The sequence below is a fragment of the Bactrocera latifrons genome, unplaced genomic scaffold, assembly GCF_001853355.1.
Source record: "Bactrocera latifrons isolate USDA-ARS-PBARC rearing strain unplaced genomic scaffold, ASM185335v1 scaffold_236, whole genome shotgun sequence".
Lineage (NCBI taxonomy): Eukaryota > Metazoa > Arthropoda > Insecta > Diptera > Tephritidae > Bactrocera > Bactrocera latifrons.
The window spans coordinates 21667-38409 of NW_017535919.1; the positions used below are offsets into that span (position 1 = coordinate 21667).

General features: G+C 37.7%; 2 protein-coding genes across 2 annotated transcripts in view; both read left to right on the plus strand.

The window, feature by feature from the left end:
* LOC108968999 overlaps window positions 1-5059 on the plus strand; it is a 6920-nt gene extending 1861 nt beyond the window's left edge. Inside the window, exon 2 of the mRNA XM_018933439.1 lies at window positions 3993-5059. Within this exon, the coding sequence (XP_018788984.1) occupies window positions 3993-4579 (587 nt within the window). The 3' untranslated portion in view covers window positions 4580-5059. The remainder of the gene's footprint in view (window positions 1-3992) is intronic.
* Window positions 5060-15199: 10140 nt separating this feature from the next.
* Window positions 15200-16743, plus strand: part of LOC108968982 (glycoprotein-N-acetylgalactosamine 3-beta-galactosyltransferase 1-like) — a 19054-nt gene continuing 17510 nt past the window's right edge. Inside the window, exon 1 of the mRNA XM_018933405.1 lies at window positions 15200-15288. Coding sequence (XP_018788950.1) covers window positions 15200-15288 — 89 coding nt within the window. The remainder of the gene's footprint in view (window positions 15289-16743) is intronic.

Here is a 16743-nt window from a genome sequence, read left to right on the forward strand (position 1 = left end):
ATTTAATTATTAATATTTAAATTAAAAAGTTGTTTGGTTAGCACAATTTATTTACTTTCTCATACCTCCATTTAATGAATTTGAAGTTCATCGCGTATTTTCACTTCATATTGAGCTTAAAATCAGACATATATTTGTATGTGTGTATGTTTTTACCAATTTGTACGCACTTTTGTAAGTCTGCGTCTCACCTTGGGCTTAAAAAATCAACAAAAACAACAAGTCGCCTGTCGACACTAAATGCTTGTGCCACGTATGTACATAAATATGCATGTATTACATATGAATGGATTATATGTATGCACATATGTATGTGTATCTATTGAGTATTAATGTTTGTCCAACTGCAATAGGCATTGAAAATCCAATATTTATATTGACAATCAGCGGTTAGTTGCATGCACTTTATATTCACAAGCACACATACGCACTTGGAAATACATATGTGTATGTACATATGCATGTATTTACCCAGACATAAACTTGGCATGCGCCTTAATGCCAATATAGCGTGTGTATGGCTGCTTACTGCGGTGCTAACGCAGGTGTGCCTATTTGCCAAAGATTTCTCAACATGCATTTGTACAAATGTAAGCACGTATGTGTGTTGCGCGCGTACGCAAATACGTCTTTGCCGTTTATTATGCTCACTCAATTGGCTATAAGCCATGACCATATACAAACATATGTACATATCTAAGTGCGACTCAGTAATAAAGCCAAGTATGCAAATGCTTACTGCGTCTTGCCTTTGGTCGCATATTCGTAATAAAACGCGAACTTTTTTCAAAAATGGTCAAAAGTGAAATTAATTGAATGATTAAGCGTTTGGCCAAGTGCGACGCGCCTTCGAAGAAATTCTTAAGCGAAAGTCAATATAGCAAGTAAGAAACCGAACATTTAATACTTTCGCAACTGTCAAAAGGGCAGGAGCATTGGAATCCAAACAATTTTACACACATACATATATGGTATATATATATATCGTACTCATACACTGACCCACATATCCGGCATAAGGTCATAGTTACTATTATCAAGAAATTATTGTAAAAATTGAATGATATTTTAAGTAAAAAGTGAGGCAAAGGCTCTGGGATGCACATTTTCGGTATTTGGGGGCTTGAGTAGTTTTGATTCGATTTGTACAATACATATATGGATTACCTCAAAGGCACTATTCGTGTAAAATTTAATGTCTCTTGCGTATTCAGTGAGTTCATATCCTCACAGTAGGTAGAGGTTTTATAGGATTTGTCTTGAGCGAATTTGGTTATTTTAGCTTGAATGGTTTGAAGGTTATGTGCATTACACCTATTAGGCTGCGTTAAATTACAGTTCTACATCTTAATTTGGTGTTCACTTATGCCTCTTGATAAGGTTTCGTTTAAAGTGTTTTGTGGGCGTGTCAGTAGTTCGATTAAGCCCTTCTTCGAAATCGTCTTCCCTTTTTTTCGAAGGAACCTGTGCACCGAGATACATATGTATGTATGTCAATTTTCCTCAAGACATTCCTATATAACCCTATATACAATATTAGTTTTAGGTGCTACAAACATGTGTTAGTTGAACAAAAAAATGTGTTGCAAGACTATAAAAATAGAAATATGTCAATTAATCTTGTTTATCAATTTCGTGTTTGCTATTTTTATAGCCACAAACACACTAACACATACACAGCTGTGTACTTATGTGTGTTAACATTTTGCACCAGCATTTTGATTCAGTTATGTTATTTATGATTATGATTTACGATTACTTTCATTTGATTAGAATTTCTTGTGGTTATCAGCTTTGTGTGACGCAGTTTTTCGAATGGCAGACATTCGGAAAGCACGTAGGCGCTAAATGTTTTTTATGTGGGGGGGAAAGGCAAGTTTCGCAATCCATGTTCATTTGTCAACAATTTGAAGGCTGTTGATGATTGTTTTGCACATTGTTTCGCATTTGTTTTCAATAATAATTGATAAATATAGACTGCACATCTACATCTATATGTTACGTATGTATATATATTATTCATTTATATGTATATGTATATGTGTAAGTATGTTTGTTGTCCCAGGATGGCTTTTTGATGTTTGCTAAGTATTTTAATTCATTTTTATTTCTAATAATTAATTGTTTCTATGTAAATTTTAAAGTGTTAAATATTTTTTTTTATTTGTTGATATTTACCAAAGTATAAAATAAACATTTGTATATTTTCCGAAAGTTAATTACTTTTCTCAACGGTGATGTTGTTGCCAAATTTTTCCATAAAACCGAAAAAAGTCGTAGACCAAAATGATAAATTAAAATTTATTGTAAAGCAAATCGTACCATAAGTTTAACTTGATATAGCAATTCAACTCTGGCGACACACAAAACATGTTTAATTTTAACATGTACCCATTGTTCCAAGTTTATGAAAACCGCCCTAAAATCTCACCATTTCGATTCATTATTTCGGGAACGACGATATATGTATATATTCAGACAGGCATTAGTCATTTATAGTAGTTTCAATAATTTTCCCCACATACGATTCAAGTTGACTTTGCAAGATTGTTTCTGCCTATAGTCAGTCTATTATTTGCAGCAGTCTATCGCGAAAGCTAATATCGCATTGCCTCTCCAATAGAATCCTCACCACAACTCATTGTTCTCATTTTAACAATTTGTCAATTTGAATATCGAAAGTGAAAATAAAAGTAAACACATAACAACAGCGGAGAAAAACATTGCACAATTTCAAGTAAATGACCAATACTCATAAATTCCACGCTTCATTAATCTCACTGCTCAAACGAGCTGTGATTTAACATTTAATGTGGGTATAGTGAGTCACATACATACATACATACTTATATGTACTTAGCTTTGTGTATATTGGCATATCATTAGCCAGTAAAGGGCTAATGAAACACATTTCAACATTTTGTGATTGCTGTAATAATATTGTGCAGTAATCTGCTCATTCATTCATATTTAATTTATTTATTGGCATAAAGGCAGGAAACTTAACACTTTCAATTAATTTTGTGTTCTTTACGTATTTTTATACCTTGAACCGGGCATATGAAGAATGCTACGAAGTTTGTAACATCCAGAAGAAAACGAACATCGGAGATCCTTTAAAATACCATACATAAGTAAATGATCATCGTGTTCCGCTGAGTTATTGTAGTCATAACCGTATGTCCGTCTATCTTTATATACGCGAACTCTTTGACTTTTCACACATTCTTTTCTTCCTAGAAAGCTGCAAATGAAGTCTTTACCATCAAAACTTGTTTATATGACACTATATCTCCACGAAACTTCGCAACGTTACAATTTCCGAACGAATTGTTCAGATGGGACTACAGTAGCTGCATTCAAGTCAAGTTCTATACATACATATGTAAGCTTTGTTGCTTCTGAAGGGTATTATAGCAAGCGCATTTAGCTTTTTGTTTTGATACCGTTATTTATTTATTTGTCGTGTAAAGTAAATTTAAAACCATAGCAGCAGACAGAGCGAAAAGGTGATCAGTGTCAATATTTAAGCAGCTTAAAACTAATTAGATTCGTAATTATTAACAGCAAAGTGTCAAAAATAGGTCAGAATTGATAATAAATACAAATTGAGTACGTAGACTTTAGCGCACGTCAGAAGAGCGTATAAAGCGATTTTTTCCCTGAATGTGTATGAATGTATTTATATTGATTATTTTTTAAATTTGTGAGAATACTAGACTATATATTAAACAGTATATAGGCATCTAATGCAATTATTTGTTCAAATCTTCTCGATTGAAAAAGCCATTTTAACAACCTCTATTAATTGCTGACTTGAAAAATATACCGAAATTTTGAACCAAAGTATTATTTCTGTGAACACTTTAACTTATTTCCTCAAAATTGTATCAATATACATCCGTACATTTATACTCTTTTACTTAACTTACTTATATTAAAAAATCCTAGTATTTTTCGCTAATAACAATTCCCTTTCTTCCCATTTACAGACCGCAACACTGTGACGCTATCACGCAACGGACACGAAAGCGAAATTACGAAATTACACCCCGGCATGGACGATCCCGTGCCCGAATACACGCTCGTCTCCGGCTTGCCTTCTTACGAAGCTGCTCTGGAGCTGCTCAATAAATCACCGCAGTCCTGCCTTATAGTGCACCCAAGCGTCTTCAGCGTGTTCCACGTAAATGAGAAAGCAACAACTAATGAGGAACACCTACCTTCACAGCCAACAACGCCTCAGCCACAACTCGTTGAAGTGATGTCGCCATTATTGCCAACAATGAGTGCCGCACAACAACAACGACCACATGCAACTGGAACAACAACCACAACGGGTATGGTGAGGGCCGGTAGAGCCTACGCTGTTTTGCCGACTTACGAGGAGGCCAATAGCCCACACAACTTGTTGCATACAGGAGCTGTCACTTTGGCAACTGTCGATGAGAAATCGGTGAACGTATGCGCAGGACAAGCGAGTGAAAACAACACAGCTCTTACTATGCCAACAACAACAACAACTTCCACGGTAGCCAGCACAATATCCAGTGACAATGGTGCGACGCATAAAAACTAACTTCATCTCTAACGGTGGATTGTCGCAGACAAGTTCCGCAATTGTCAAGAGTGACTCCCTAGTATAGAAGTTTGACAGCTGTCAGTTGGACTGCACATCTGCACACCGCAACTGTGATATTGTTTACCTTAACTGATTGTTGTTTTGTACTTAGTCTTAGTAGTTATTTATTTATGCAGACAAAGCAATTAGTTTTCAGCGCGAAAATGAGCTTTTAGCTGGAGAATCAAGAACTGTCAATTTGTAAATGTCATAAAAGTTTACTTGAAACAACTGTGATGCCTCCGCACAAATTTGAGTTTGATTTGAAATTTATTTAAGCACGATTACCAGTTTCGATGTGGAGTTTCAATAATTGTATTATAATTATACTATATTAAGCGATTTTTATATTTTTAACACGAATGTAGTTATGAGAAGTGCATTCAAAGATACCCTAAGTATTAAGATAATGTGAATTATTTAAATAGAAAAAACAAGTTAAAATACCGTGTTTTCTTTATAATGAGGTAATTGGAAATCTACCTATTTCAAGTGTAGAGTCGTCGCCAAACTATTTCTGAAATTGAAGTTCACCAAAGTATATGACACCGATTTCACCATTTATTTTATAAAAACCCTCTATGTGATGGAATGGAAATGTGTCTCTAGGTTACTATTATTTTTAATTAGTACAAAGCTCACACCCATATTCACCTGAAAATTGTGACATGCACCAATCGACGACTCGTAAGGGATTTTACTTTCATGGGCAATCCTAAAGCTACTTACTTCATAGGCATCATTATTCCGCAGGAAGTACAAATTAACAGATAAGTATATGTTGAACACCAAACGTTGAATTCTTCCTACCTTAGCTCTAGGCAGTGTAGCGCTCTATGTTTCATATGTTGCATGGAAAGTTACCACGAAACAACAGCTGTCGAATATATGTCGGTATTTTGTAAACTTTTCAAAAAGTATTCGATACTAATTATATCGAATAAGGAGTCGCTGGTACTATTAAACTAAGAAACCCTATTATTGTTAATAAAATCCTAGTTAACTAAAGAATGTCTATTAAATAAAAATGATCTGACAACATTCTCGAAAATTCCGGCTAATCACGTCCTACTTTTTCTCTTTAAAATGTTAAATATCGAGAATTCTCTACAAAGGTCTAGTGAAGTCAGTAAAGTAAAGTTTCAAAAATACATATTGGTTGTCAAAAAAGTATTGCGGTATTTTCGCTAGTTGGCGCTGAGAGCGTGTTGTTCTAGTTTTGAATGATTGTCGTTTCTTTTAAGTCGTTCGTGAGTTATAGCCTCGCAAACATGGAGCAAAATAAAGAGAAAATACGGCATACTTTACAGTTCTGCTACGATAAAGGCAAAACTGCATCTCAAGCCGAGCCGCCAATAAAATTTGTGCAGTTTATGGACCCAATACAGTTTCCATTTCCTCCGCACAACGATGGTTTCAACTTTTTCGTTCTGGTGTAGAGGTGGTCGAAGATGCGCCACGCTCCGGAAGGCCTGTCGTCGAAAATTGCGATGAAATCGCTGGATTGGTCGAAAGAGACCGGCATAGTAGCAGCCGTAGCACCGGTCAAGAGCTGGGCATTAGTCATCAAAAAAAAAAAAAATTTAATGAACAATTGAAAATTCAATAAAAATACCGCAAGACTTTTTTGACAACCTAATATTTGGAAGGCAAACCAATACAATTTAATCTAAATTAAAAAAAAAAAATTACTTTGCGCACACCAACATATAATATATGTATGTAACTTAATTGATAGTCGACCTAAATTTCTCTTATTTTATCCTCTTGGAAGAACAAGGTTCCACCGTTGACGGATGTATTCGTCAGATTTTCAGTGAGTGTCAGTGAATTTATAAATAACACCGTGCTTTGTTCTTTTAGCACAAAAGAGCACAGAGAGCACCTGAGATTTTTTAAGTCAAGCGGGCACATTGAAATTATTGATCCAATTGTTTATTGTTTCCTTGTCATGGGTAGGGTTTTTTACGTGGCGGGTCCATGAATGGATGATTGGACCTTTATTGTGACTTTAGGTAAGGAAAATCAACAACTGATCAGATTCGACACCACCTCTACATCGATTCTAAAGCAGATTTTGACAGCATGAAAAGATTGTAGTTTAACACGGCTGTGTAAACTGACATTGAGCAGTTCGATATCGAGCCGTTCGATACCAAAAGAGATTTCAGTCTATTTTTCGTCTATCTTGGAACCAGTATTAACACTAACAACAATGCCAGCCTTGAAATTCAATGCAGAATAACTCTTGCCAACAGCTGCTATTTCGGACTGAGTAGTAAAGTATTCTCTCGACGAACAACAACCAAACTCTATAAGTCACTCATTATTCCCGTCCTGCTATATGGTGCGGATGCATACACGATGACAACATCGGATGAGTCGACGTTACGAGTTTTCGTGAGAAAGGTTATGCGCAAGATCTATGGTCCTTTGCGCTTTGGCAGCGGCGAATAACGCATTCGAAAGAACAATGAGCTATACGAGTTATACAACGACGTTGACATGTGAAGTTTAAAGAACTAAGAGACAGCGGCTACGCTGGCTATGCCAGTTCCTGAAGGGGAATCAGAGAGAGAGGAGGATATCAGGTGGGTATGCATGGCTGCACATGATATCTTGAATTGGCGCTAAATCGCTAAACGAAGAAACGATTGGCGCGCTCTAATTAACTCGGCTATAACCGCGTTAACGCTATTAAAGAAGAAGAAGAAGAAAAACAAGAGATTGTTTGTTGTAACATAACCGGTCTAAACTAACGTGGAAAGTCGAAAATCACTCTATCGGACATAATTTACTTCGACATTGGTACTTGTTACTGCACTGAGAAGCGAAAGAAACATACTCAGTGTAGTCCGATTTAGCTCATTGTCACTGAGTAACATATGTACGAATGTCGAAACAATGATATGTTTGGTGGAAATTGCTCTATTAGTTCCTGAAAATAGTATTTGGTCTGAAGGTGAAGCAATGCCCTGTCCATAGTTTTAATTTTTAGCCCACATGCTCCCCATACTACTGCGAACTCCTTAAGTCACTGTGAAGTCAAGTGACACTAGTCAAAAAATGTTGGAAGGTCACTTTGCAGTGGTAATCTATTTTTTGAATTTGGAATTTTTTAGCTCATGGTTGATGATACAACAAATGATGCTGAAGCAGTGAAGGAGTATTTTTTTGCGCTCAGGGAATTGAAAATACTGTAGCTCTGAACATTGTACTTCGGCATATCCTCACAGTGTGTATGCAATTTCCCTCACACAGAATAATATAGTGGTCTAGCAATCGAAATACATACGTATATTCAACTAATAAATTAATCATTAGTAAGTTTTTTCGTTCATTAAACATAATTAATATGTACGAAACCAGTTTATATAGAAAATGCTAAGCATGTGGTCGGCGTATTCTTTACGCTCTCGGTCACGTTTCTTTGGGATTTGCTGTCGACATGTGTTGATACATGTGTATGCAAGTACAGATTTGTTGTTTTATTTGTGATCACATTTCATTTAAATACCTGATTGTTACTTAAACTTAGTAAACATAATCAGCCTTGACAGATCGCCATCAAGTCTGGCCGCATTTAATGTGTCGGTGAATTGAAATTTAACAAATTTTCCACTTCAAGAACGACTCGTCCGCCATTTCCATGCAGATGCCAATGTTTAAAGTGATTACTCGTACGTCTCTAACTTAAAGATGGTCAAGCGAGTAATTTATTTGGTTGGTTCCAGATTTTGATAACGCGATAATATTTTCATTTTATACCTTGGCCACATTTTGTCTTGAGTAATTATGCAAATACCTTCGCACACATATGTATAAATAGTACGCAAATTCAAGATGCAAGTTTGCTGTTTGAAGTGTTAAAATATTCAACACAAAGCGATTCAATAATATAAATTTCTCGTAAAACACTATAAGGCAACTGAGCTCAGTTAATAATATCTCAATTGGATTTCTTGTAGCGCAGCTCTGCAGATTCTTGATTTTGTCTTCAAAGTGTCATTTCTGATATATGTACATTGCAACCAAGCAGTGTCGCTTTTTCTGTCAAACGAACTTCGTAAAAGGGACAAAAATCTCTAATTCATTTATTTGTATGTTCTCACATCCTTTTGCTACAGAGTATAATGGTTTGGTTCGCCTAACTTTTGTGTGTAACACCTAAAACTAATCGAAGTAGGTACAGATGTTAGAAGTTATCTGTCTGACGACTGTCTGTGCAAGCTGTAACTTGAGTAAAAATCAAGACCTCTTGATTAGAACTAACGAACTTCATCACATTTAGCTGAAACCCCTTTCTCAGGACCTACCCATCCCATATCGACTAAATTTGGAATGAACATAATACAGTGGTCCGCATTTTTTAGCACAATTGTGCAAACTAATTTCACAAGTACGCTTACGCTCTATTCCTCAGTCGTTGTCGAGCCAGCAACGAATTAACATCACACAAGACTATAGCGCAAAACCCTGCCCTGCGAGAAATATTTTATGATTCTAAAGGCCTTTGGTGACATGCAATGCCTTTTATATTAAAAGTCTTTTAAAGATAATAGGGAATATACCCTTAAAAGACATCACAAATTTGGATGATTCATTCTACCCTGAATTGAAAAAAATTCATTTAAATGTTTATCATTTTTCCCTCTACTTATATGTACATATGTATATGTGAACAAAATTTTTCAGATTTAAAATTTATTTGTTCCAAACAAACCCATTTAAAAAATATTATTTTAATAAGAAATTGTCATAGAAAGATCTATATCAATCTTATAAATAAATGTATTAAAGATATAACATTAAGCCATTAGTTTAAGCTATATTTATATTATGTTATTATTATTTGCTCTGAGATTTGAATAATCGTTTATTGAACAATAATTTATTTTATAATTTTGCTTATAAAATTTACTTCATTTAAATTGAAATTTCTCACTGGGCTACTTTTTCGCGCTCACCAACACAGTGAAAGGTCCTCTCATGCCGACCACTGACTTAATATTTTCTTAGTTTCTATATATCAGTGTGAAAATGGACGTGAGCGTTGGCCACGCCTACTTCCTATATAATACAAAAATTGTAAGATTTTGTAATCCCTCTTGGCCAGTACACTTATTCCAACGTTTTTTTCAATCCTCGAAACCGTTGATAAAATGAATTTCCAGAATAGCCTTCAAGCCTGTTGACTGAAAACTGTTTCCCGGAGAGGTTGGCTGAAAATTTGGCGAAGAACTCACCACACCTCGACAATCGATGAAACTGTCAACATAACCATATTTTAAGACCTGCGTGGCTTTCCAGCTTCGGTAGTAAAACCTTTCATGACATCCTGGTAGGTGGAAAGCATTGTTTCACAGACGTAGAAGCGACCCGGTTTTTGAAAAACTTAGTGATTTTACAAACCAATCGTGCTTCCCTTTCCTAAGGACCAAATTATCTTTTAAAATGGTTTTCACTGAACCTTCAGATATCCCCAAGCACCAATTTCTTTAATTTATTGACGTCGACTACTCCCATCTATTCTATCTATAATGCAATCGTTCCCATGGTACTCGTATTTCTACCAAGTTTTATGTACACTTTTGCCAATATAGAGAATTTTTTTCATCACTTTTTATGTCCTGAACAGGGTTTGTGACGATGTTTGTAACACCCAGAAGGAAGTGTTGGAGATCCTATAAAGTATATATAAGATATAGTTTTGAAATTTTGAAAACGTCATTTTCTCTTCAAGACGCTGCTCATTTGTCGGAAATACCGATATCGAAAGACTACCATCCATCGGAAACAAGTTCTTGTATGGAAAACTTTCACATTTGACAATGCATTTTCACAAAAGTTGGCACAGCTTATTTTCTAAGATAATTATGTAATATACGAAGAAATTGTTTATATCGGGTCACTATAGCATAAAGCTGCCATATAAACCGAACGATCGGAATCAGGGGCTTGTATGGAAAACTTTCGCATTTGACGTGGTATCTCCACGAAATTTGACATGGATTACTGCTTAAGGTAATAATATAGTCTCCGCAAAAATTGTTCAGACCGGATTACTATAGCATATAGATTCAATACAAACTTGACAAATAGTTACTAAAAGAAATGTACCTCTGAAGCGTATATTAGCTTCGGTGCGCCCGAAGTTAACGTTTTTTCTTGTTTAGTTCATACATTTTACTCGCGTTTTTCTCAAAACTACTTTTTCAAAGTCCGTGTTCACTGTCATTTAAAAACTACTTAACTGATTAATTTCAAACTTTACACACATTTTTTTAAACATACAATATCGTTTTTTTCAATTTTTTTTTTTATTAAAGCTATTTTCCACCCACAAAATGGCGGAATTTTTTAATGGAAGTTAGCAATTTTCAATTTAAATAAAAAAAAATAATATCAAAGAACGTTGGGACGAAGATTTGATTATAAGTTGACTAATTTTTCTTAGTTTTTTATTTTCGGATAATTCTCAGTCGAGTTGTGGTGAACACCGCAAACTGTTCTATCTCAAGACGTTCTGAAAGAAGCTTTATTTCCGGCTCATGCTTCAATATTTCAATTAAAAAAAATTACTCAATCCATATTTAAGAAATAGATTCGCAAAAAATGTCTTTTTTTACCTTAAAACCTTAATTGAACTGATTGAAACACAACAACATTTTTTGTCATTTACTTATTATTAACACACAAAATGCTTTATGACTTACACTAACAAAAGTTGCTTCACAAAAATGCTATATCTTATTAGATAACTAATTATTATAATCTAACTCAGAGGAATCACATAGATATCTATGAATGCGTCAGCCACAGTAAAGCGTGGTTTGTTTAATTGGGAAGTGTACGTTAAGCTTTTCAGTAACCTATTTGTAAATTTCGGAGAACAGCGTACACAATTGCATTTTTGACAAACACTTTGAACGAATGAGGAATGTAAATTGTGGATGGAATGACCAATATTTAATATAATGAAATGCACAATATTGTGAATATACTAAAAATAGCTTTTGAAAATAATAAGCATGGATTGAGTTTACTTGTTAAAGTTATGAAATTTAATGTAGGCGACTACATGTTTATGGCAAACATGTTTACAAGAATGTTGGTCCCATAGCTGATAATTTTTTTACTCTAATGAGTTTAGTGAAAGGCATAAATTAAACGATAAATATATAAAGATATTTTATCTCATATGATACCATTCAGAATCCAGAGTGAAACTGTTATAAACAAGTCTGTCTGGCTAAGCTAACCACTTTTAAATAAGTCGAGCAAAGCAATAAGGCTTGCAAATAATTGAAAGCATACATTACAACAATATAAATCAAGCCTTTCTGTGGTAAGGCAGTTCAAGTCACATGAAAGAGAAATACAAAAGTAAGGTCGTTAAAAAAGATCACCGTAATTTTTTCCTACTAGAAGCCAATACCGGCTATAGATCACCCCGCTATGCTGTGAGTAGTCGCTCCCATAACCATTAACATCGTCCTGGTATAGAGACCGCATAAGGTCATTATATTTGTAAATAACCTAATCTTAGGCATTCACAACTAATTTAACCTACAAAAAGCTGACCTAACAATTAGAAATCTACCCCAAAACCAGGTTCCTAGTCTATAAATATGTATTCATTATAATTCGTTCAGTTTTCCCTTACTAAAGAAATTAAGAACAAGGTATTGTATATCAAAAATAAAAGACATAATTCTTAGTACAACCGTAAGGCTGAGATCAGGCTACTACCGGGGTCACAGCTGGCGGATACTGGACTGGCTACGCTAAGTAGGTTGGCTGCGAATAGTAATACGCAGCCCCCGACCAAGAGCTGCAGGAGAGGACTGCTTGGCTCAAAACGCCTCACGCGCCTAATAAACCTCCCACGAAGAGGCGAGAAGATGCCGTCTTAAAATAAGCGTCAACAACCCTCACCTACCAAAGAGAGGGAGGCAGCAAAGCGACGAGGAAACAGAAGACGACGAAAGACCTTGGGCAAGAGCCCATCAGAATTGAGACCAGTAAAATTCTGATTATGGTGTACTGGAAAACCGATACCGATCAGATTGATAGGAGTGACATCTTACTGAAATGGCTTGCATGCTAATACTGCTCTCACCTCCGTCTCGTTAAAACCATGGCAGGTCTTCAAGTACGTTCAATGCACGTCGCCAAAACTTCTTGGCCGTACAGGCTCAGTTGAGACGAGCTCCTGATTCGTGCCCGAACCTGGCTCTGAACATAAGCTCCCATAAGGACTTATATCAACCCTCGCGTGACCTCCCTACTTGCATAGATAACCACGGGGTTAATTAAGACCCGCTGTTACAACAAGCGGAGACCCCCTAGAAAAAAATCAACACACCACAACAACAACAAAAAACCCAACAGAAAGAAAATCAGAACAAAGCTGGTCAAGAAGAGGAATACGGGACAGTCTTCCGTAGAAGCAGTAGGGTACTCAGATCCCCCGTACTCGTCGCCACTCCAAAACAGCCAGACAAAAATGGAGAAAAGACAGCCTCAAGGGAGAATCCGGTCACACCACCAGCACCGGAAAAACAAGGAGAAGGGAAGCCACTAAAGAAGGAATTCCAAACTTTCCGAAACAAGAGTATGTAACCCAAATGAGACTAGTAGAAAAGGAATCTCTAGAAAAGTACAACGGTTTAGTGCAAAAAATGAAGTTGGCGTTCGCAAAACAAAAGAACGCCAGCATGGACGTCAAGCATGGAACGGCACAGCTAGACGAACTCTTCGACGTCATAAAGAGCTATCACAGAAACTGGCTCACTGCAGAAAACGAATAAAGGCGAGCACATCTATGCAGACGCATCACGACCCCCGAGTCAGCAACCTCGAAGCGCCGTACGACAAGCTCTGTGGAGCCGCGAGAAACAGTGCGACCACGACACGAAAACGACGGCCGGTGGCAAGAAGTTTTGCCTAAGAAACCGAGAAAGACCTAAGTAAACGAAGGAACGAGGGAAAAAGCGCCCCAAAACGCAAACAAGACTCAACAAGTGAACAACGTCACTGCAAGTCTGAAAGGACATAATAGGCCTAAACGACAAACATAGGCCGTTATAATAAATCCAGCAGAAGGAATATCCGTAGTAAGGTAGATCTTAAGGAAGCAGAAAACAAGAGCCGGGGCCTATTAATAGAGTCCATATAGACCAGCTTCTGTGAGGCACTTAAGTCCACTCTTAAAGAGACTGCAACTGTGGCCGACCTTAAAATTAAGGCTGCCATAGAGATCAGAAACCTCGACTCGCTCACAACAAAAGAGGAAGTAGCATGGCCTGTGAAAGAAGCGCTACAGGACCCCAATAAAGACTTATCAATTAATATAACAGCTCCTAACAAAAGAGAGCAGGTAAGGGCATACATAACGCTGGACCAGGATAGGGCAGACACACTGATGCGACAAAATTGGCTGGGAAACCCCCAAAAGGTGCTTCCGTTGCTTCGAACTAGGGCACTTAATCTGGAACTGCAAAGGGCCCGATAGAGAAGCACAAGGGGTTTGCATAAAATGCGGCCAACAAGGGCACAAATTGAAGAGGCTAAACACGAAAAAGCCGATCACTTCCCGGGCTCCGCAAAATGAACGGTATATAGGAACTACCGAAACAGATGAAGATCCTTCAAGCCAACATGCATAGATGCAAGGTCACTGACGCCTTGCTCCCGGAAATGGTGATGGAGAACGACTACGAGATAATTATCATAAGCGACCAATACAAAAAGAAGTAGAATGGTACATGCTATATGGTTACCACCAGAGAGTAACGCCACCGCTGTAAGTAAGGGGAACGGCAACGGTTTCGTCTGGACCAAGTGCGACCTTTTTACAGTAATTAGCTGCTACTTGACGCCAAACGATAGTATACAGGAATTCCAAGAAAAGCTCGACATAATAGAGGAAACAGCCAGGACTATAGAAGGTCAATTGATTATCGACAAAGACCTAAACTCCAGAGCCATAGAGTGGGGTATGCCAAACACTGATTCGAGAGGAAAGCGAATTTTAGAAATGGCTGCGCGGCAAGGTCTAATAGTGATCAATACGGGAAATGCAACCACGTTCGGAAGACCGCTATGCGAGGAAACCACACCAGACATCACCCTATAAACAGAACGCATGGCATGCTCAATAAATAATTGAAAAGTCCTGGAGGATTACACTGGCAGCAATCATCACTACATCTCTTTCTTGATCAACACTGGAGGAAACGGCTGCCAGCTCAGAAAAAATAGTGGAACGCGAAAGTAGAATATCTCGAAACTAGACACATCGCAATTAATCGCCGCAATAGACGAGCAGAACCCATCTAGCGACCCCTCTCTTATAGCAAGAAAAACAGTTGAGTACAGAATGCTTAATATAACTAAAGCCTGCCAAAAATCAATGCCCAAGGCTTCCCACAGCAAACGTAGAGCAGCAGTTTACTGGTGGACTGAAAATATCGCCCAACTCAGACGCACATGCCTCCGCCTTCGCAGATCCTACACGAGATCCATGCGCAGAGGAGACGCACCCCAAGAAACCGAGCATTACAGAGCAGCAAAATGGAGCTGAAGCACGCCATCGACGACAGTAAAAAGACAAAATGGGAGGAACTACGGGAAGATATAAACAGAGACCCCTGGGCGCTAGGGTATAAAATAGTGATGAAAAAATTTGGCGCTCGAGCAAAGCCACCTGACATAACCGCTGCCAAAATGGATCACATCGTGAGTGCACTATTCCCTACACACGAAATAAAGGCCAGGAATCCAGAACAAATTCTATGTACTGCGCAAATCCCTCAATTCACCCTTGAAGAGCTGCAAGTAGCCACTGGCAAGCTCATGACCAACAAATTACCCGGCGCGGACGGGATCCCAGCAGAAGTCCTCAAAATAATCGCAGCAGAGCGCCCAGGAGTACTACTGAATATGTACAACGCCTGCCTTGAAGCCGGAATATTCCCTGAACCCTGGAAAAAGCAACGGCTGGTACTAATCAGTAAGGGAAAATACGCCATCAGCATACCGTCCATTATGCATGCTTGACACAGCGGAAAAGCGGTACGAAAGCCTACTTAAATCCAGACTCAAAGCAGCTATCAACGAAGCTGGAGGACTGTCCCCTAGACAACACGGCTTTAGACCCGGCAGATCAACCATATTAGCTATAAAATGCGTCATAGAAAGCATAGAAGCCCCGCAGCGCAGATGGCATAATTACAAAAGAATAGTATTGCTGGCGACTCTAGACGTCCGAAAAGTAATGCGGATGACATTGCAGCAGTAATCACAGCCAGGGATACAGAAGAAGTGCGAAAAAAGCTGAGCCAGCTCAGATGATACGGACACAAGCATTGCTTGAGACACACAACCTCCAGCTCGCTACGAAGAAAACAGAGTTACTACTGCTACCAAAAAAGCACATACCTCTCGAGATAAGCATGCACCCGACTACGGATGTCCTTAGGACACAAAAACCAGTAAACTACCTAGGCGTAAGACTGGACCCCAGACTAACATTCTGGGTACAAATCGAGCACGCCGCAGGAAAGGCAGCGAAGATCACTTCTCAACTGAGCCGATTAATGGCTAGCATAGGAGGCCCCAGCCAAGAAAAGAGAAAGCTTTTAATGTAGACGACATTTGGGCAGACGCGCTTAAAAAGGAAAACTGGCATAAGGCAGTTTGCAGAGTATACCGCACCGCAGCCCTCAGAGTTCAATCAGCCTACAGAACAGTATCAGGCGACGCAATATTAGTTATAATCGGCAATGCTCCAATCGACCTTCTAGCATACGAAAGGAAAAAACTGTGGGAGCTAAAGAATCACCCGGCAATAACAAGAGCGCAATACAACAAATAAGGAAAGATACGATAATATCAGGGGGAAAGGGATGTTAAACTTATTCCAGTGTGAGAGCTCCTCAAAATTAGCGTTTTTTATAACATTTTCCATTATGGCCAGATTGGACAAAATAACAATTTTTGGGCATTTAAATTAAAACAAGCAACATTTAGTACGAATAAAAATTATTATATAGTGGTTATTTATTATATGGAGAAACTATTTAAATTTTTTTAAAGTATATTAGAACAACCGACTT